The 22,393-nt window shown below is 32.3% G+C and overlaps 4 protein-coding genes across 5 annotated transcripts; 2 read left to right on the plus strand and 2 right to left on the minus strand.

Moving 5' to 3' along the window:
* Window positions 1-1,236: 1,236 nt before the first annotated feature.
* On the plus strand, window positions 1,237-2,410 carry LOC124918684 (prostatic spermine-binding protein-like). Its single transcript, XM_047458722.1, has 3 exons — window positions 1,237-1,363; window positions 1,711-1,766; window positions 1,853-2,410. The coding sequence occupies exons 1-3, from the start codon at window positions 1,313-1,315 to the stop codon at window positions 2,154-2,156; spliced, it is 411 nt and encodes a 136-aa protein (XP_047314678.1). The 5' UTR covers window positions 1,237-1,312; the 3' UTR covers window positions 2,157-2,410.
* Window positions 2,411-2,557: 147 nt separating this feature from the next.
* LOC124918683 (calcineurin subunit B type 1-like) lies at window positions 2,558-3,931 on the minus strand. 2 transcript variants are annotated; one of them, XM_047458721.1, is made up of 7 exons: window positions 3,913-3,931; window positions 3,670-3,792; window positions 3,473-3,597; window positions 3,304-3,400; window positions 3,104-3,213; window positions 2,954-3,028; window positions 2,558-2,789 (listed from the first exon to the last, which is right to left on the minus strand). In XM_047458721.1, exons 2-7 carry the CDS (start codon window positions 3,737-3,739, stop codon window positions 2,739-2,741), a joined length of 528 nt encoding a protein of 175 aa, XP_047314677.1. In that variant the 5' UTR covers window positions 3,740-3,792; window positions 3,913-3,931; the 3' UTR covers window positions 2,558-2,738. The 2 variants fall into 2 exon arrangements, with proteins under 2 accessions (XP_047314677.1, XP_047314676.1); XM_047458720.1 differs by lacking the exon at window positions 3,913-3,931 and having other exon boundaries at window positions 3,670-3,842.
* A 6,503-nt stretch (window positions 3,932-10,434) lies between these two features.
* Window positions 10,435-11,155, plus strand: LOC124918685 (VQ motif-containing protein 11). The gene has a single exon (XM_047458723.1). It carries the CDS (start codon window positions 10,525-10,527, stop codon window positions 10,990-10,992), a length of 468 nt encoding a protein of 155 aa, XP_047314679.1. The 5' UTR covers window positions 10,435-10,524; the 3' UTR covers window positions 10,993-11,155.
* A 1,048-nt stretch (window positions 11,156-12,203) lies between these two features.
* Window positions 12,204-21,877, minus strand: LOC124913527 (protein REDUCED CHLOROPLAST COVERAGE 3-like). Its single transcript, XM_047454030.1, has 23 exons — window positions 21,796-21,877; window positions 21,662-21,723; window positions 21,490-21,582; window positions 21,334-21,406; window positions 19,066-19,413; window positions 18,941-18,993; window positions 18,727-18,858; window positions 18,480-18,521; window positions 17,859-18,392; window positions 17,539-17,690; window positions 16,830-17,307; window positions 16,598-16,660; window positions 16,390-16,491; window positions 15,903-16,202; window positions 15,734-15,826; window positions 15,549-15,650; window positions 15,348-15,452; window positions 15,120-15,253; window positions 14,823-15,006; window positions 14,596-14,727; window positions 14,405-14,517; window positions 14,029-14,107; window positions 12,204-13,932 (listed from the first exon to the last, which is right to left on the minus strand). Exons 1-23 carry the CDS (start codon window positions 21,875-21,877, stop codon window positions 12,382-12,384), a joined length of 5,007 nt encoding a protein of 1,668 aa, XP_047309986.1. The 3' UTR covers window positions 12,204-12,381.
* Between the last annotated feature and the right edge of the window lie 516 nt (window positions 21,878-22,393).

The following is a 22,393-nucleotide window of genomic DNA, read 5'->3' on the forward strand; positions in this document are numbered from 1 at the left end:
TGATCAGATACAGGAAATTTCCGAGTAAGATTGATTATATATATATATATATAAGCGCATTCATCAATAATTATTTTAACTTTATATTTCTTCTTCTTTTTTATGTTTTTTTCTTCTTATATTAACATTAATTATTAATTATTTTTAAATTATTTGATCCCAATGATTGAATACAACAATGACCAGTTGAAGCGATGACGCACACTGCTTTAAACCCTTTTAACAATAAAAATCATTCAACATAAAAATAAATTAATTAATAATCAAGAATGAAATAATAATAACAACTCATTCATCAAACACTAAAAGAATAATAATCAAATATTAGATAAAACAATGTTTCTTACTATTACTAAAAGTCTTGAATAAAAATTAAATAAAAAATTATTAATTTCATTTTTGTTAATATTAAATTAAATAAGAAAAAAATTATTAAAAAAATATTACAATAAAGATAAAATTCATAAATAAATTGTTAAATATTTTTTCAAAAATGAGAATTTAAGAATTATGATAAATAAAAATTGATAAATATAAATGAAGATAAATAAAAAAGAGAAACTAATATAAAAAATTTAAGAATGAAATAAATTACTTAATTTAATTAATGAAAAAAAATATATTAATATTTAATTAATAAATATATAAATTTAATTATAAAAATTAACTATGATTATTAAAAAGACCAAATAAGCTAATTTTTAATAATACTTAAGTTTAAATGATATTTTACAAGTACTAAGTAAACTTTTTTTCCCTAAATTATACCTAATATATACTTTTTGAAAATTAAATTTAACATGGTTATTTAGTAAGTTATTCCAAAATATGTTTTTAGTATATATACATAATTATGAAAATTAAATATATTATTTAATATTGGCTTTTTAAAGAACCTTTAATTAAGTAATTTTATTATTATCATTCCTCTTTTATATGATATTAATTATTTTATTATTTATGTCTAATCATATATGGAATTATCTTTAGTTTGACTTACCATATTAAATATGTTTATTTTAAACCCCTTTAGTTACTATAACATTAAAATTGAACTTACTAAAATTTAAAGCATCAATTTACTAAAATTTAAATTTCTTATTAGCTCTATGAGACAATTTGTGTAAATTTAGTAGTTAAATTGAGTTAGAATTAAGTTCATTAAACAAATGAAATATGTTCATAAGTCCAATGGTATATTTGAATTGTTCTTAGCCGACAATGGAAAAACAATCGCAATAATTTACAAACTTATCCAAGAACCCTAATTCCTATTCTTCTTCTTCTTCCTAAGCATTCTCTAGTTTTAGAAATGGAATCACGTGCCGATGAATTAGCAGATGAGAAGCAGCGTTTGTTTCTGGTATGATCTTTACTCTTGTTCTTTCAATTCAAATAAAATGACTTCATATTGGCATCGATCTGTTTGATGCCGTCCATTATTAGCATATGTTATGACTTGAATGGTAGAAATCTGTGTATCTTAGTTCTTTGATTTGATTCAAGTAAAATTGACCTATTATGCATATATCCTTCAACTGTAACTTTGTCTATTATAAATTATTTGTTTGTAGGAAGTTCTTAATACTCTGATCCACCTGAATTCAACATTGTTTGTTTGGTTGTTTTACTGTAAAAGAACTGATCTTTGATAAACCCTGAAAGACTTTTGCATGTTTCTTGAAGTTGAGTTCTTTTTGTTAATTTCAGATGGGATCGACATATGAGGATGACATAGTCTTAGATGTTATGGAACCAGGGACAAGGTAATTTTACTATGATGATTCTGAATTTATGGTTCATTTTGGTTTATCAGAAAATTAGGGAATACTATTATTGTTTTTCATCACAGTTTCGCTATTGATGAGCTTCATAGAGTGACAAACACAGAGTCTGAAAACAACTATGGGCGTGAATATGACGAAGATGGTGATGAAGATGAAGACAGCGAAGATGAAGACAGCGAGGATGATGAAGACGATGATGATGAGGATGAAGACGACGATGATGATGAAGATGATGAGGATGAGGAAGATAATGATACGTCTGAAGATGAGGATGACTCTGACGACGAGTCTGAAATCCATGATCATGATGGCCCAAGTGATGATGATGATGACGATGATGAAAATCAACCACCCTATAAAAGGAATTGATGAAGAACATCAATTAATCCATCATGTTCAATTCTTTTGAGACCATTTTTTAAAATTCCATCATGTTCAATTCTTTTGAGACCATTTTTAAAAGATTTCTTGATAGAGGTGTTAGATCAATTAGTAGAATTTCATGAAGATTTTTATGATTTATTTTCATTTTTTTTAGTTCCAAATCTTTTGTTTCTGAGAAATACTTTATGAACACGTTAAGTACAAGTTTTTCATGGAAATCTATATCTTTTCTATTTGCTGTTATTTATATAAACAAACTGAACTGATTTCATTTTTTATGCTTCTTCTCAGCATTGTATAATCAATATCCAATTTATATGTTTTTTCACTTTCTTTTCGTAATCTGTCTTCAATATTACTTCAAAATACAATGGATTTTTAGCTGGTGAAAATAACTGTCCCAAGATGGCTAATGAGCCCTTTTTATGATATTGTGATTAAGAAGTGAAAGACTGAAAATGAGTTCCATTTTCTTTCAACAAAACATTTTGGGAAGTGATAAAATATACACAAGTCTGTCTGTCTGAATCAAAATGAGAAAAGGAAAGAGAACTGCAATGTGCTTCATCAGTCGACTGGAACTTCAACTTCCATTTTCAGGCCTGGTTTTCCAAGAATCTGAAAACAAAAACAGCCAAATTTCATGTTCGATTTCCACTAAAAACCCTTAAGTGGTGGGTAATCATGACTGAAAAGAGAGTCGTGCTAGCTTCTTCCAAAGAATAAAACGAAGATCTTGTAACACTGTGTAAAAAGATAATAGAATTTGTAATTATAGAGACCTTAATAAAGTCATTCAACATGAGTATAGACTCCTTTGTATAACCAGCTTCCTCTATAACTTGCTTCAACACTTCCTGCAAATCAATCATAATAATCTCATCATATTTTTATCAGAATTTATTTATTTATTTACAAAAAAATCAATTAACCTCTCTCTGTTTATCAGACATAAAAGGTCCACTAAGATCTTGAAGAACTTGTAAAATATCATTGAAGCTCAACTTTCCATTACAGTCTGAATCATACACCTTGAAGATAACTGACACCACAATAACAACAACATGAATAATTAACCAATCAAAAAAAAATTAAGTATTATATTTTGATTCAAATTCCAAACAAAACATACATTCAATTCTCTGATGAATAGTAGCTTTAGCACTAAAGGCAGACAAGAAACCAATGAAATCTTTGAAATTCAGACCATCCACCATTTTCAACAACCTCTGTGTATATATAATAATATCATCAAAAAGGCTGATATATGTAAATCAAATTCATAGGCTGTTGCATCATACCTGAGAAAGTGGGTTCATTGCGAATTCAGGAACTGATAAGAACTCATCAGCAGATATAAATCCCTTGGCGTTTCGATCAAGTTGACAAAATCTCTTGTACAAGGAAACAATTTCTTGTTGGGTAACTGTTCATCATCAACAAATTAAAACATAAATTAGAAATTAGATCAATTCAGAATCTGTAAAGATGGGCTCACATAGATTATTGCAGTGCTCTTGAACATCTTCGATATCATACTGAGTCAACATGGATGAAGCGTTGCCCATGAGAAGAAAGAGAGAAGGTCGATCAACCAATCAAGATCCAGAAAAGACTGTTTCTTTTGATAAGAAAATGGTTTAGAATCAGACAAAAAGATCGGATAAAGAAGATAGATATGATTTGAGAGATGGGAAATCAAAAAAAGTATATATATATAAAGATTGAATTATTGTCTTACTCAACCACACCTAGTCGTCATCGAATCATGCAGAAGACATTGCAAAAACTTGTTTATAATTGATCGAAATGACGAAGATGTCTATGTCTATGTATCCTTTTGGATTGGAATTCTAATTTGTTTATAATTGAGTTTAGGATTTATCTATTAGGTCGTCTGTAACTTAGATCAAAATATAAATTTGTTTGTTTGAATTTTAATTTAGACAATAGATATATAATATTTAACTTATATTTTAAAATTTTATCTCAATTAAATGTTGGTTCAAATTAAATATTTGATTTAAAGAATTTATGAATAATTTTTCAAGATAATTAAATTTTACTCATTCAATTTAATAAAAATTAAAATTTTAAATATATTTTATTTAATAGACTCCCTAAATAAAATAATTATTTTAGATAAATGATTGTATTTATAAATTTAAAATAATTAAATATAAATTAAATAAATATTTTTGTAAATAATTAAACTTAGAATTTAATTAAATTAAATAGTAATTTTAGATTACTTGTAACTGTTTAAATTCTAAAATAATTAAAAATTAAGCCCTAAAATATATAAAATATATAAAATAGACCGAATATAAATTGTCCTATATGTCTATTAATTAATTTAGTGTAATTTTGTAGATTAAAATAAAGTTAAAAAGACGAACGAATAATCAGTTTCAAACAAGTCATTAAAATTAAAATGTAGTGTGCACTAGGGGTGTAAATGAGCTGAGCCGCTCGATCAAAACTCGATTCGAGTTCGATCAAAATCGAATTCGAACCGAGCTCGAGCCAACTCGTTTAAGATTCGAGCCGAATTCGAATTTAGGTAAGACTCGTTTGATGACTCGTCGAGCTTTTACGAGCATAATCATATAATTTTTTTATTATATTTTAATTTTTAATCAAAATTTGAAACACCTATAAAAGTATTTATGGACTTATTACTTATGATACCGATATCAAAATTATTGGTACGTAAAATATAGGAGATTTTCAATATTTTGGTATATCAAGATATACTATAATAATATTTATAATTTAAAAAATACATTATATAATACTTATAAGGAAATAAATAGATTTAATATTAATTTAATTATAAAAACATAATTTTTGAAAATCAAATAAAAAAATATAATTATATTATAATATTATTTAAAATATACCATCTCAGTATATTATATTTTATAAGATATAAAATTATTTTTATTTCACGATAAAGTAATTCATTTTTCAAAATAAACCTAATAACGAAAAGACTCACTTATTTACAATCTAAGTCTAATATGTTTTCAATAATCTATTTTGTAAAAAGAATCAAAACTTCTCATTGATACTTCTTCAACAAACTTATATCTCATTTTGAAGCCTTAAATCTTGCTCCGTAAAATTCTAAATCTTGTTCACTTATTTTTTTTAAAATAAGAAATTAATATATAAATATATTTAAATTCGAATCTTTCGAGCCTTTCGAGCCGAACTCGAGCCTATGATCATATGATCGAGACGAATTCGAGCTTAATATTAAAAGTTCGATCGAGTTCGAGTTCGAGCCGAGCCAATAAAAAACGAGTCAAGCCGAACTCATGTCAGGGCTAGTTCGAGCTCGGCTCGGCTCGTTTACACCCCTATTGTGCACTAGTGCATTCGAAACCAACCAAGAAAGTTGTAGCAGGTCAGTCGACCATGGAATAAGCATCTGACCAACATCCAATATATGCCAGCTCACTGCGTTGCACTCTACAACGAAACTAAAGCAGTGCGCTTCCGCATCTCAACGGATCAACAAACGAAAAGGCTAACGTCCAACACGTGGGACACACATCGCTGACGGAACGCAGACCGCGCTTTCGAGCGTCCACGCCAAAGAACAAAACGACGTTGTTTTATCATGTGTCGTCTTCTTTCTCGCGACAGCCAGATAAGAACATTCTTGATGTTTGATTTTAAAAAAAAAATCAAACTTCGCGAATATTGGGCTAAACAACGAAAATCAAACAGGCAAATGATCACGATAACCTAGTGATCGTTTCGCCTATCAACCTAGATCGCATCATGACCTAAAGGGATATAAATCGTCTAAACAAGACAAAAGTCATAAATGATTTTTATCCTGAATTCGATCCACTTGATCAACCAATCAACCTTAGATTACTATAAATAACTTTCACTGACCAAGACGAAGAGTAAGAACTAAGTCTCAACACAAAAATCAACTTCCATTCAAACTTTCAAATTTCATTTTTTTTTTAAAATCTTGTACAAAGCTTCAAAGCACGGTTCTGATTCATCCAAAAGTTTTAGAAGTGTTTAACAATTTTATACAACTTACTGTAAATTTTCATTCACGACAAAAGTTGAAATTTTTACATTGTAGTTGGAGTGTTTTTCAACATGACTTAATTTTTTTTATTTCTTGGTTTGAAAATGATACTAAGATCATTTATAAACTATCTATGAAATTAAAATTAAATGAATCCAGCTAAGTCAGAAAAACACAATTTTATATTTTAAAATTCTGAAATCGAGTTTTCAGTTCTTGAATTTTAACTCAAGAACATTGACTTAAAAAAGTTCCTAATGCATTTTAAACTATGTTAGTAACATTTCTGGATTGAGTCTAAAAGAAAACAAGACTTGCTTATATAAAATAAAATCAAAAATCAAAACAAAGCTTGAAATTTCGAATTTCAAATTAGTAACATTTTTTTGGATGAATTCAATTCTAAAACACCTAATGAAGCTATTGGAATCATAAAATCCTCAACTAAAACCTCCAAACTCAAAATCCCAATTTTTTACCGATTCCAATTCGAGCTCCATTGGTCGAATGATACATTGAGACTATGGTAAATGTGCTCTACATGGGAAGACGAAGCTCCTCATGTCCTCAGAAGGGTGGACGAATCTCAAAACCTGCACAATGCCCCTGCCGAAGGTTGAAGACAAAGTAGAACTCGGCCAAAACTCACCCTCAGCGCACGAGTTAGCCCACACCTCGCATGTTCAACCCGCGCGCGTCTCGACTGCCCTTGACAAGCGGTTGAACCGCGTTGATCCCGACCCAATTCGTGTCTGATCCGGCCCAGCGCGCTCTCGAACCGGCCTCTGCGAACTGGCGGTCCACCAGCTGTCTGACCCATAGGGATGGCAATGGGGCGGTTCGGGGCGGGGAATGCATTTACCATTCCCGCACCATTTTTCTTTCGGGGATTTTTTTAATACTATCCCCGCCCCGTTCGGTTTTTTTCGGTTTCGGGGAATCCCCGCGGGGCACCGTTAATAAAATATATATTTTTTAAATAATAAAATATCCAATAAAATTATATAAATGGATTTTTTAATATAATATATATTGTAATATGTTAATATTTTAAATTATTATAAAGAAGTAAACTTACTATTTTTATAAAATATAGTGAATAAATAAATATATTGATGATTTAACTATATTTATAGTGTTCGGGGCATAATCGGGGGTGAGATCGGGGCGGATCGGGGAAGATCGGGTTGGGGGACACAAATACCATCCCCGCCCCATTCTCGTTCGGTTTCGGGGAAAAACCATCCCAAACGGGGCAATTCGGTTCGGTTTTCACGGGGCGGTTTCAAATTGCCATCCTTACTGACCCAATTCAGCCCAAGGGCTTGTTTGTTTCCAGCATTTGGCTTTTGAGTGTTTTTTAACATTTTGAATCCTTAAACTATTTTTAAAAATTTAAAAAAATAGAAAACGATTTAAAAATATTATTATAATATTTTCTTAAATTATTTGGGTCTGTTTGGAATTATTTTTTAAATTATAATACCTTTATTTGATATTTTCAGGTATTATTTTTCATAATTTTCGACACTAATCACATGTATCAATTTTGTTTAATATTTAAAATTTTAAAAATGTATCTAAATTATGAAAAATAATTGGATAAATAAAAATGTAAGTATCAAATTTGTAAATAAAAAGCCAAAAAGGAAATAAGACGACTCTTTCTTGAGTCATATCATAAACAAATCTTCCCATTCACAACGATCATGAGATTTTCCAAAATGGGGTCTGTGGGCCGGAAATCTTCTAAAAAATGACTAAAATAAACTTTCTCTATAAACTCCACCTGAGACTGAGGGCCAATGTATTTGGGAACCTATGGGGAAAGACACTTATGTGATTGATTACCAATAATCAGCAAAACCGGAAAAAGAAGAAAGAGTCGTCTCATTTCCTTACTTCTTTGTTCTTTATCATTCATGAACTTTAAGACTAGTTAGGAACGCCGCGTAACATTATCTTCAACTAACCTCCAACTATTAGATTCACAGTTGTTGGTGCTTGTCGGGGTTGCCCCGCCCGAGTTCAAGCACCCGGTCAAGTCAAACTAAGTGGCAAAGGTCGAGAAAGTACCATATACCATTTGAAGTGAAGTAAAAAGAAAGTCTTAAAGACAGTCACTTTTGGAAGGCCCATAATCATTGATTTATTTAAGAGGGGCGAGAGAATTCAGGTGGCTTAGTGTGCAAAAGAAAAAAATGAGTAAAGAAGAAAACTATGAAGACGCGATAAAATTGGTAGTTAGGGTTTCCGTAATATCTCCAAAAATATATTAAGATAAATATCCTCAAAACATGCTCTGATACCACTTGTTAAAAAACGATTTAATCTAAACACACGATAAAAGAAGATATAAAGATAAATTGATAAAGAATAATAAAGAACACAAGATTTAACGAGGTTCGGCCAACAATGCCTACATCCTCGGGGAGTCGTCCATTTTATTGATTTTCCATGGAATAATGGTCCAAGTAACCTTATGTTACAATGTCTCTATTTATAGGAGTACATTAAAAGTCACAAAGACTAAACTACTACTTCTAAGCCCAATAAAGGCTTAAAGCCCAATTATAATATATAAACTCTAATTAAATATGAGCCTAAAACCCAACAAACGAAACTTTGTTTTGACATGACCCTTGGTTCGAGGATCATCCTATTATTCATAATAGTGTATTCTCTCTTAATAAGACGAAAATGTAAACTGACTACTGTCCAACAAGTCAAAAACGGAAAATGAAATAACCTTCGAGGGGAATTTCAGAAGGTACGAGGATCTTCAATACTCTATCTTCCTATCACTTTAATAATTGTGAGAATTCTCGAGTTTGAAGTGTTGAAAATGAAGGCAAGTTTGACTTGGGATTATCATGCAATATTGTTCGCGATAGAAGAGGTGGTTTCATGGTTCCAATTTAGTGTGGTTCATGAAAGTTATTCCTAAACACCAATTCATTTTGTGGTTGACATTCTGTGAAAAAATTAACACGCACGATCGAATTAAGAAGTATATGAATATTCTGGATCCCAGCTGCCTCTTTGTATAGGAAATGAGGAGACCATTGACCATCTCATTGGGGACTACCCATTTGCTTCTTTGTTTTGTGATAAGTTCTCAACATCAATGAGTCTTCTTAACTTTCTAATAGAATGGACTGATATCAAGAAAATGACAATTATCAAGACAAAGGATAATGACTTTAGTTCAAATGTCTTCAAGTGCTTCTTTGCAAACATTGTTGATCATATTTGGATGGAGAGAAATGTAAGAGTATTTTCAAGAGTTCGAAATGATGTAAAGTTTGTTTGGAATAAAATTATCTTTGATGGAAACTCACTCATTCAGACGTGGAGGCAAATTTCCATTTGTGAAAAAAATTGGTTCATTTGTCAAAGATGGAGCATTGCATATGAAAAAGTCACACTTATTTATGATTTCAAGACGCTTTAAACTTCGTTGTTTATGTCATTCACTTTTGTTCTCATTATGGTTGTTTTTTCTATACTCATCTTGTTGGTTCATTCATTTTTGGCAAAAACTTATTCTGCTTGAATCTTAAACTCTTGTAATCATTTATCATTTTCGGGTCTTTTAATTTAATGGCATTATGTCGTTTTCTAAAAAAATATTTTGTTTTGAAACGTTGTTATCTTATTATCTACATGACAATTATAAATAAATAAAAATCATTTCACTAATTTAATTAGCTACTTGAATTTCAATTAATTTAATTTAAAGGTTGACTATCGATTATCTGAAATTCGATTATCTGAAATTCGATAGTTTAAAGGTTGACCATCGATTATCTGAAATTCGATAGTTAAAACATTAGATTCACTGAAATTCGATAATTAAATTAGTAACATGCATCTTTTATTTATTTATAAATGACACGTTGACGACATTTGAAGCCGTGAAAATAAAATCTAGTTTTTGTATAAATTTAAAAAAAAAAAATCCCAAATTTTAAATTATAATTGTCCCAATAATAAATCCAAATTTAACCATTCAACCATAAATTTATTATGGTTATGAATTTGAATATTTATTACAATTAAGAATTTGAAAAAAAAGAAATTGGTAGAAAAATTAATTGAACATGTAAATTCGAATTACTCTGTCTCTTAGCTACACATCAGTCACCACCTCTGACCTCCATATAATAATAAAGCACAATAACCCGGAAATGGAATCCAACCAAACATTACAAAGAAACACAGACAACACTCTCAATCTCTCTCTATATCTCTCTCAATCTCTCTCTATCTCTCTCACAAACAGAAACTTTCATGGCTTCTCATTCGAACCCAAAACAATACGACCCATCAAACACAACTTACGTCCAAGCCGATCCTTCCAATTTCCGAGCCGTCGTCCAACGTCTGACCGGAGCTCCACCCGACCCATTCGCTCGCAAGCTTCCAGTCACCATACCCACCCGCTCACATGGGAAAACCACCATGATTAATGCTACGGAAACTGGGCGGCGGCTACACGAGCGCCGGCAAAGAGGAAGGAATCTAGAGATCAAACTCGGGTCGGGTCTTCCTCCGGCAATGTTTATGGTTATGGCTTCGCCGGTTTCTCCGTTGGATGTTATGGGTATGCAGTCGCCGGCGGAAGAAGAGGAGAGATCAGCCATTGCAGAGAGAGGGTTTTATTTACACCCGAGTCCACTCAGTAATACTCGGAGCTCCGAACCCGAATTACTCACCTTGTTTCCCTTACGCTCGCCCCGAGACGACGACCCGAATTAGACTTGAATGCCTGGTTTGTTCTTGATTATGAGAAGACATTATTATTATTAACTCAAAACAACAATGCATAATTAAATGTATTAATTGTTCCTTGTTTGTTTCATTTTTCTATCTTTCTTCTTGTAGTCGCCCCCCATATATGCAATTTCTATCATTCTTAGCTTAATAATTTAAATGTATGTTTTCATTCCAATTTTCATATCATCTTTTATCTAGGGGGTGTATAAAAAATCAAAAATTTAATAACCGAATCATAGATAGCATGGTTGAATTCTTTTTTTAGCGGTAATAATTATATATTTATATTAGTTATTTTTGTAAAATTAGATATATTATAATATATCTAATCATATATATTAATTATTTTTAAATTTTAAATTATAATTTTTATAAAATTGTTAAAATAAGTAAATTATAATTTATATAAAATTAAAAAAAAAAAAAAACTGAAATAAATTTAATACTTAAATAAAAAATTAAATTACCGGTCTTGGTTAAACCTTGTTAACAGGTCAAAACCAGTAGAACAGAACCTATAAAATCGATACCAATACTGTCTTTTATTTAGTTTATAAAATAAAAGACAAAAACAAAATTATATATAACTGTAACAGGTTGAACACCCTAATCTTATTAAAATAGATCAAATATCCCAACTTGTTTGTTAATTGTCAAGTGAGTTAGGGTAAAATGATAAAGAATTTTGGTCATTAATAACAAACATAAGAATGAAAGAGAAATAAAAAGAAAAGAAAATAACATCTTATATCATTACACCTACAAGGCTAAAAGTTTTGGTCGCATGACATTAATTAATGTGCACACTAAAAAAAATAAGATGAATTAAAAAAAAGTAGGTAACGTAATTATTAAACTTTAATTAAAAATAATATATTTAAAAAAAAGAAGAAGTGGTGGGGTGACGGTGGTTGTCAGGGCGACGGCTGAGCGGCGGCCGGTCCGTGAGAAGCAATAAATTAGTACTGAGTATTGGCAGCAACATTAATATATTACCTTTCTTAAGCGGCAATGCAATGCAAAAGTAATGCAATTCTCTGCCATTTTTTTTGAATTCAAATATCTTATTATAAATGCTATCACCCTTTATTTCTTCTTTTTTTTTTTTTCAAAATCATTTTTCAATTTTGAATCTAACATGATATATATTATTATAATTATGGCAAAATATGAATTGATTGAAGCAAGAGTAATAATGGGAATGTCACATGTGTTCTCAAATTATTGATCAAGCAAGCAAGATATCATCCATCATAAAGTTCATAACCAAAAAAAAAAAAACCCATCGGAATTCAGAACAGAACATACTCACCTGGCCGGTTTTATTGCGATTCGTGGTGTTCTTCTTCTTCATCATCATCATCATCATCGTCATCCCCGGACAAACATAGTAAAGGGTTGTTCCTGTTTGGTTTTAAAATGTTGTTGCCGGTTTCTTCTCCTCCTCCCCTTCTTCACAACAACGAACTCTTCACCATTCTCTTCAGCATTCGCATTCGATGTTTTAGTCTTCTCTAACTCTTCTTCATTCCCATGCACGATTTTTATGATCGCCCTGTCATTCGCAACTTCATCTTTCCCCTTCCCAACAACAGGGCCTTCCTTTGCAGTATCATTCACATTGTGATGAACCGACTTCACTATAAAGCTTAGCAGTATCTGCCGTGACAGCTCAGCTTTCTCAGCATCAGATGTCTGTTTCCTCACTTTATTGATTTCCTCTGGTATAGGATTGTCCACAGGTGGAGTTGTCGCTTTTCTAGGCACGAATTCTGGTGCATTGGGATCAAGTTCTTTCATAGCTCCTTGTTTCATTATGAAAGGTTGACTCGTCCTATAGTAAAAAGGGGCGAAACTGTATGAGGTTAACGGACTGAAAGGGGCGAAACTGTTTGAGGTTAACGGACTGAAAGGGGCGAAACTGTTTGAGGTTAACGGACTGAAAGGGGCGAAACTGTATGAGGTTAACGGACTGAAAGGGGCGAAACTGTTTGAGGTTAACGGACTGAAAGGGGCGAAACTGTTTGAGGTTAACGGACTGAAAGGGGCGAAACTGTTTGAGGTTAACGGACTGAAAGGGGCGAAACTGTTTGAGGTTAACGGACTGAAAGGGGCGAAACTGTTTGAGGTTAACGGACTGAAAGGGGCGAAAATGTTTGAGGTTAACGGACTGAAAGGGGCGAAAATGTTTGAGGTTAACGGTCTGAAAGGCTGAGCTGAGGCTGAGAGCTTGCTCTTGTTGGTTTTTGATTGTTTATCTTCGTTGCTTGAAGTACAAGAAACGTGTTCAATTTCCACCACAGAGTTCACCTCTTCTACTGCCTTTATTTCGTTACTTGCAGTGTCGTTGGTTTCGTTCTTTTCTACTATTTGATCGATTAAAGGCTTTGTTATGGTTCCAGGGGGTGCCACTGCTACCTCTTTGTTCTTTTCTACTATTTGATCGATTAAAGGCTTTGGTATGGTTCCAGGGGGTGCCACTGCTACCTCTTTGTATGAAACGGATTTTGAAGCATTAATAGCACGAAAACTTGTTGCCTGGTTAGGAGATGGTTTAGAAGACGTCAATTGAGGAACCTTTGCCAGTTTCTTTTGTTCGTTTCTGTAGCTCCAGGCTCCCGAATTAGAGAATTCGTAATTGTTGGCGTTAATTTTAGCAAGATTAGGTTTTCTTCGGCCAGGCTTTGTTCTTGATTTGGCCTCTTGCCATCCTTCATCCGAGGTTATTTCTTCTGTAGCTTCTTCTACAACAACAAGGTCGCGTTTGGCTCGGCTATTAGTTTCAGATTCTTTGAGATGAACTGATGATGATTCTGGCTTATCCTCTGTTTCTTTGGTACTATTATCTTGGAACACACTACTGTTGTCAACAATAGAATTATCATGATCTGCAATTTGCAATTTCTCGCTAACCTGTGGAACCTAAAATACAGCATTACGAAGAAAGAAGAGTGTTTCAAGTTTTCAAATGTTTTCTTTAAACTTCGTTCATCGAAAAAGAAGAAATTATAATAGTACCTTCATGCGTCTTTTCCTGTGTGAATCACCTCCCTTTGGATGCTGGCATGGGCTAATATAGTCCAAGAGATCAGAGACACTGCAAATGGAGGGTTCAAGCGGGTTCAGAAAAATACAGAAAGTTTTTAATCAAGTAAAAAAGTAATAGCACCACATTTTATGATGCATACAAATCTATATTTGTAATGTTTGCCAAAAAGCACAAGAATGTAGAATATAATATAGATCACGATCCAAAGTATAATCTATATAAACCAAAAAAAATCACTGTAATCTAGATAATTATCCAAAATAAAATCTTCTACCAAACGGAAAATAAATCACTTTTAATTTTAAAATTTGGCAGATTGTGACAAAATACAAAAAATTCCAATACCTAAGGTGACCCTTGCTTGCAATAGATGAATCTGGTTTTGGAGTGCCATTCCGTGCTGCTTCCTGCTGTTCAAAGGCTTTAGATTCAAAATACTCGAGCCATGCGTTCGCATCCTAAATAAATAACATCAATTTAGTATCTTAATGATTAACAAATCGATGACAACAAATCCTAATAGATGATAGGCAAACCTTTGTACGCTGATCTTCTGGTCCTACTTTTACTAAAAGAATCCGTAGTGTAGTTTGTTCATGTTGAACACTGAGGGAAAATGCGTCCATTAACGAGAGTGCAATAGCAATGGCATGATAACTAGCAGCAGTCTGTCGCATGAAGGAATGAGATAACATTATCATCAGCTACAAACAATTGCAAAAACTGAACCAAGTATAATTTATTCCTGAAATGGGTTACAGACCTGTATGTGATCTTCTCCCAGTAACTTTTTATTGCATTTAAGGGCTTCCTGCAAGTATCTTAGTGCAACATGATAATTTCCTATACCCTCTTCCATCATAGCCACATTTATGTAAGTTGCAGCTGTGTTTGGATGGGATAACCCACATGTGAAATGGAGGAGGTACAAAGCACGATTGACATATCTGCCAAAGATGAAATACAAGGAAATTAAATCGTTACAATGTTGATTTTTCGAATTCTAGCCCACTTCGTTGACAGATTTGCATCGAAATTATTTAATGTATTATTGACTTACTTTAAGGACAGCTGAATTTGCTGGACACGATAATAAAAGACAGAAAGATCCCCATAGCTTTTAATGGTATCAGAATGATCGAGGCCAAGCTCCCTTTCGTTGATGTCCAGAGCCCTTTGTTGGTATATCATTGCCTAAACAGTAATAATTTTTTTTGTAAAACATAGATGTAAAAACAGATAAATCACTTGAAATTAACTGGCTCATGAAAAGAAGAGCAGTTGTTACCTGATTATAGTCACATGTGTGGTAAAGTACCACAGCCAAAAGACTGTATGCACTAGCAGTTATTCGATGGTAGGGACCACATACTGCTATCATCTTGGCCAATGCCTTTAATCAAATAAAAATCGACTAATTTAAAACTTTGTGCTTGTTTGTTAATGGTACTGAACAAAAAAAATTGTTAGTGAGGAATGAAGTACGAACCTTGGTTCCAAAGTTGGCAGCATCTACTAGCTTTCCTTTATCTAATGCGAACTTCGAGGACTCTAATAAAGTACGGCCATCTGCTGATGAACATCCTACATACTGCATATCCATACAAATTAATGTAAGGATTTTTTATGGGCAAATCATATAACGAGAAAGAGAAAGAGATAGAGAAGGCATACTTTATGTGTGGGAAGCATGGCAATGATATCAGATTTCTTGAAAGGATTTTGGATCTCCATATCATAATCTCTAGAAATAATCTCTAGTCCAACCTAGACAAGAAAATTATCATGTCAAAGTCCAGCCAAATTAGCATCTACAACAATAAATAAAAAATAAAAATGTTACCTTATTGCAAATCCCGCGCAGAACTGAAATATTCCTCAAATTCTGAAATTCATCAGTCAAAGTCCAGCCAAATTTCTTTTCTAGAAAGGATTTTAACCACTGAAGTTTTAGATTGTGGTCAGTATCATCTTCCGCACTTGCACCAAGCAAGAAATTCAAGGATGAAGCTATAGCTTCAGGTAGGTAGTCCACACTTTGAATAGAAGCAACAACAGCTTTAAGCACATGCTTGAAAGCTCGAGTAACCATCTCATGAATGCAAAGTGACCGAATGTGAGGTAGTTTTTCTGCAAGTTCAGCCTGTTTGGCCAATAATACCAGTGATATATTTATATTATTGGCAGTGAATATTAACAAATATAAAATTCAAACAAGAACATTTAATGAAAAACGGTGTTTCCAAAAAAACACAAACTAAAATGAAAGGGTTAAGAGAGGCATGATGGAGCCGCACAGTAACAAATGAGAATTCTGTTTTTTTTCTTACCACATGACCCAAAGAGCGCATATGTAGTCCTCTTAAATGCATGAAATCTGTCAAACTACGCCCATCTACAGGGGAGAGCTCCAGAGAACTGAAATCTGCTACCTACAGAAACATAAGATTTAGTTTTTAGGTCATTAAAACACTTACTTGAAGTATATCAAATTAGCAAAGAGCAATTATTATCCTACATAAGGAACAATAATAGTACCAGCTTAGGCAATGCAATATTGTCATAATACTCTTGCACCATAATCATCAGTTTATCCACCGACTGCAAGAAGAGGAAAAAGATTATTTTAAAGCATAAATGTTGCCTAAAAAGAAAAGAAAAAATGCACGAGGAAAGATTATTCCTAAACAAAGAATATGAACATTGGATTATGCCTTGGTTTTTCCTAGAAGAAATAAGTTATGAATTAGAAGCAAACTCTCTTACATACCTTTAGGTGAAAATCAGTCCCTGATTCCTTCAAACGCAAGGAAGCTTCTTCAGAAATTATATTCTTCAACCCATATTTGCTTTCAAATTCACCATTACTATAGCTGCTTCCATCATCAGTGTTACAGGATCTGGAATCATTTTCTTCATTATCATTTGTGTCAGTAACAATGTCTGATTCCTTTTCCCTTTTCTTGAGGCTTTTAAATTGCTTTCCAAGTCCTTTAACATTCAGTTTATCATCATCAGAGCTTTTACGACTCCCTGTTGGTGTTTCTTGTTTCTTCAGATGCTGCATCCAACAGGACCCAAGTTCCCATCTAATGGGAATTTCAGGAGCTGCTGATACATCAGTTAGCTTGATCAAGCTATCCGTGATTACTTGACGGACAAGAGATTTTGAAATCTCCTTGTTATCTAGATTAGACTGAGCTGGTAGAGCTTCATCATTACGTGGCCCATGAAGTAAAATCCTCAAGCTGCAACAATTATCTTCGATAAATACATTGCTACAATAACTTCCTATAAAATATAATTCATATAACTTCCTATGTTATCAAATCTTCCGATAAGGGTGTAGCTATAGCACCCACAAATAAAAGGAAAATTACGAAGGTGCTAACTTGTTTTTCTTTCTTTATGAAACTGTTTGCACCATCAACTTTGTTATTGCATTTCGTTAGAAGCAAGAAAGAATGGCAGACTCAAACCTATTTACGTTAAGTGCATTGGCTCCTCCATCTGGTTGATCATCAATTCTAAAATCTTGTGCCATGGATTTTTCCTCGATCAAATCACAAACCTTTACGGTTGCTGTGTATCCACAGTGTCTCACAAGTACAGTGCTGAATGAGGAAGTATCCTGCAAAAGTTAATGATGTTAGCTCAGGTGTCTTAATAGTTGACTACTCAAACAGTAACGCCAATTTTCTTAGGTTTTCTGAAGCATGTCAGTTTTACGTTTTGAATTATTAACTGGTAGTGGTTTACTAATTGAAGTGCACTACAAAGACAGGATAAAGTTAATTACTTGAACTACTACACTCTCATCTGCAGTTATCCCTTTAAGTAAATTCCTTTGAGCAACTTCCTTTGCCGAAATGTTGGATAATCCACCGTTCATGACTTTGACATCAGGTTTAAAGCAAGCACTTGTAGAATCTCGTGTGACTGTAATAATCAAGTCTCCAATACGATTTTCCAGCAAATCCGAACATGGAGCAGCATTTGACATAATGTTCGTGTTTTTACTGGAATCAATTATTTGATTAATGACTGACACAGCTTTAAAAATTGATACATCAACGAAAAGGCTGTGAAGTAAAAATGCCTTCCGATCTCTGATCAACCTCTCTTCCTCAGTTTTACAAGGCATCCTTTTCAATATAGAAAACTCCATTGCCCATGGCCTATTATCGTGTTCGCCATATCTTCCTTGCCCCCCACCATTGCCACCCCAATTCTCATCTTCTACAGGAAGTGGTATGAATTTAGATGAAGAATCTGCAACTGTTGGCTGCACAAGCCATGTGTTGGCCCGAAAACCACAAGGAAGGTTGCCAAACTGAAAGTGTCATCAACATATAAAGCATGTTAGTCACTTTTTCTCAACATGGTGACATTCAAAAGTGCAATATGAGCAAAATCTGACCTTATTACGCTCTAGAAAAGCCTTCATCAATGATTCATATGCCTGGATATATACATTAAAGTTACCAGCTGTTACTTCAAGTAAAAATTTCATTCAAGAATTGGATTTATGTAGTTTTTTTAATCACACTTCTACCTACTTCCATAGTGTACTTACTAAAGGAATACAATTCAATCCGTTGTTCTATTCATTTCAAAATGTAAACTATATATACAAGATTATAACATTGAGATCCACTAATACTTACCTTAGCGAAAGCTTGGCTGCGCTGCTGCAGAAGATCAACAAGAGAGTAGCATTGAAGATACTGATTTCCCAAAGTGTAAAATCCTTTAACTGAAGCAACCACTTGTATTATCTTCCCGTTGCAGATCTTTATCTGCAAAATTTAGTAAATGATGAGGATCGCTGTGTAAACTGTGTTAAGAAGAAAATGCCATTGTTTCTAAAAGAATATATACCTGCATTTCAAAATAATCACCATCTCGCTCGTTCCTTTCTAGCCTCTTCAAATCTAAAAATACACACGAGGAAGTTACAGAAGTGCTACGAAGGTAGACGATACAAAAGAAAAGGAGAAACTCACGCAAAATCGGAGAGGCAAGATGAGAGAAAGAGAAGAAGTCGTAGAAATCAGAGAGCTTAGGAGAATTATGAATGGCGTCCATCTTGTAACCCTCGGTGACGACGAGGGGCGTCGGAAACTCAGACAACGCTCCTTTGGATGGAGGAGTCGGCGGTTTAGCGCCGCCGGCGACGGCCTGGTGGTTCGCCGGATTCTTCTTCTTCTTCGACCGGCCATCGGAAAACTTGGGCTTATTGAACCGGTTGGTGCAAGCAACTATATCCAACAGCCTCCGTACATGGGCTACAACTTGGGCCTCTTCAGTATAGTCCTCTGAAAATTTAGTAGTGGCATTTATGTAATTTAATACTATTAATAGGGGTAAATGATAATAGACTGTCTAATTTGAAAAATTCAATATTTATTTTTGTTTATTTCCTGAACTTATATCAAATGTTTATTTTCCCCCCTTTAATTTTTTATATTCTCAAATTAATTCCTAAACTATTAAATATTGACTAGTTTGTTAATATTTTGATGAGTAGATATTTTAAGAAATAAAATTTTGTAGTGGCATTTATGTTATTTAACTCTATTAATAGAGGCCAAATGATAATAGTATGTCTAATTGGAAATTTTTTTATTATTTTATTTAATTCCTGAGCTTATACAATGCTCAATTTAATTCTTAAACTATTAAAAGTTGCTCAAATAAGTATTCACTAATTTCATTAATATTTTAATAAGTAGATATTTTAAAAGAAATATAATTGAGATTAAATACATATAGAAAATGTATAAGATGCATGATTTAATAAAGTTTACCAACATTTTCAATTTTTTTTAATTAAGTTTTCAACCCACTGACAACATAAACTGGCCTCACAAAAAATTAGAGCATCTCTAACCCACAAATTTATTTTCAAACTTAAAATGCAGTAACTCACAAACTTATTTTCAAAAATCAAAATGCAGTAACAGTTATATTAAATAATAATTAATCTCAAACTCAAAAACTCATTTTCAAACTTAAAAAAAAGATTATCAGGTTATTCCTTTTTATATCAACTTTTTAACTTTTTTTAATACTACTTTTATATTTATCAATTTTACAAATTGAACATTAATATATTTTTTCATTCAATTAAAAAAATTATGATAAGATTAATTATAAATTAATAATTTATACACATAAAAAAGCAAATTAAACATGCATAAAAAATTAATCAAAACAAATATTATTAAAAAAAAAATTAAATATTATTAAATAAACACAAACTATATTACATAAAACAAACAAAAATATTAATAAAAAAATATATACAATAAAAACAAAATAATTAAACAAAATAAATAAATTATATATACTACATATATAAAATACACCTATACTAATAGTTAGAGGACTAAATTTTAATTTTATTTTTTTAGTTTTTGAATAGTGTAAACACAAATTTGAGTTTTGTACAGAGTGAAAATGTTGAAAAATACCTCACATTCGGTCTGTTTCCTGTTCCTCTCGTATAGGAAAGGACAAAAAGGTAATTTATTTATTTTTTTAAAAATAATTTTGTGAGAGGGAACAAAGGGAGGAGTATGATGAATGTGGTGACAAAAATCTCGGCTGCATTTTGGGAATGAGTTTGGGTGTAAATTGAAGTGAAAAAACCTATTTTAAAGATGAGTTTGTTTGGGTGTGGATTGAGATAGTATTAGGCAAAGCCAGTCTCGATGTTTGGGATGTCCCAGCCTAAAAAAACGTAATTTTTGATTGTTAAAAAAATAATAAAAAAATAAGTTTTTGTGAGGTTTGAACTCATGACAAAATAATAATTTTATGTTTTTTTTCCAAATCACTAGACAAGACCTATCTATGTTTAAAAAATTATAAAAATTTATTATTTATTTTATTTAATGAGCTGTACTGGGGAGTGAGCTGCCCTAGCCCGGGGACTTGCTGGGCTTACCCCAGGGTCGGCCCTGGTATTAGGGCTCATTAAAAAAACATTTATAATCTACAAAATTAAATAAATGATTCTAATTATAATTTTAACAAAAATTAAAATATCTATTATATAAAAAATTCAAAATATATAAAAAATTTATTAATATAATTTAGAGAAAACATATTAATTAATTAATAATAAAAATGAAAATTTTGGGACTATAAGGGAGGGCTATGCACTTAATAGGTTGTCTTAACTTCTGACAGACTTGCACTTAAATGATATCGATTTAAATAGAGTGTTTTTAATTAGATCCAAAAAGAAATCTAGTTAGGTAAAGTACCTTCAAGAATTCTGAATAAACATGGTTTGAATGAAGCAATCTCCAAGTCATCAGTCAAGTTATGTCCTTTTACCTAAGAGAAATGGTTTATATTAAGTAAAAATAAAATAGTAATTAAAGGGTTAGAAAGTAATATGTATTTAGATTATCACTTACCTTATGAGATAAAGAATAATTAGTGAGATGACTTGTGTCTACATTGTCTGCTATGCGCCTCTTCAGATCAACTATCTTATCAGATTCAATGCCCTAATACATAGTTTCATTTCATATACCATTAATAAATCTATAACTCATGAATAAATCTGATGATGATGATGATAATTACCTTGAGAATAAGTTGAGTGTCATAAGGAGTGATAATGGTTATGTCAACAACACTGGGAACAACTGCAAAATAAAGGAAAACCCATCATCAGATTCATTCATAGATCCATACATGCATTCTAAGATTGTAATTACCTTTGGCTTCTTTCTTCTTCTTATGAGAATCTGAAGAGGACTTGGGTTTATTGGACTTGCCTTTGCCGGATTTTGGAGCCATATCTTTCTGGGTTAACTAAGAGACTGATTTATGAATCAAGAAATGAAAATGAGATACATGCAAAGACTAGTAACCAAAGAAAGAAGATTTCAGATTTCAGATTGATGAATCTAAGCCCCCCACACAAGAACAAAGTACATGCAAGAAGCTAGTAACCAAAGAAAGGCCTTGTAACTGTGAAAATGAAGAAGGAAGAAGAAGGGTTTGAAATGATAAGAGTTGTTTCTGGGTTTAGCCCATTGTGATGGGGGGGGGGGGGGGATTTATGAGCAAGCTTTACCTCTCCTCTCTTCACCTCATTTTGAATCCAACTCTCAAATCTCTCTCTTGTCAATTTGGTTTTGGGAGGTCGTCTGAAAATTAGACAAATGGATTGGGACCGAAAATCAAAAACGCAGAATAGGGCAGAGCAGTGTTAAAGAGTCGTCGTTTGCATTCGTGCCATGTGCCGTTTTCTTTGCCCAGTGTTTATCGAGCTTAAGCTTAGTTTGATTCACCTTATTAGTTTGTGACATT

The sequence above is a fragment of the Impatiens glandulifera genome, chromosome 1 (genome assembly GCF_907164915.1).
Source record: "Impatiens glandulifera chromosome 1, dImpGla2.1, whole genome shotgun sequence".
Taxonomy (NCBI): Eukaryota; Viridiplantae; Streptophyta; class Magnoliopsida; order Ericales; family Balsaminaceae; genus Impatiens; species Impatiens glandulifera.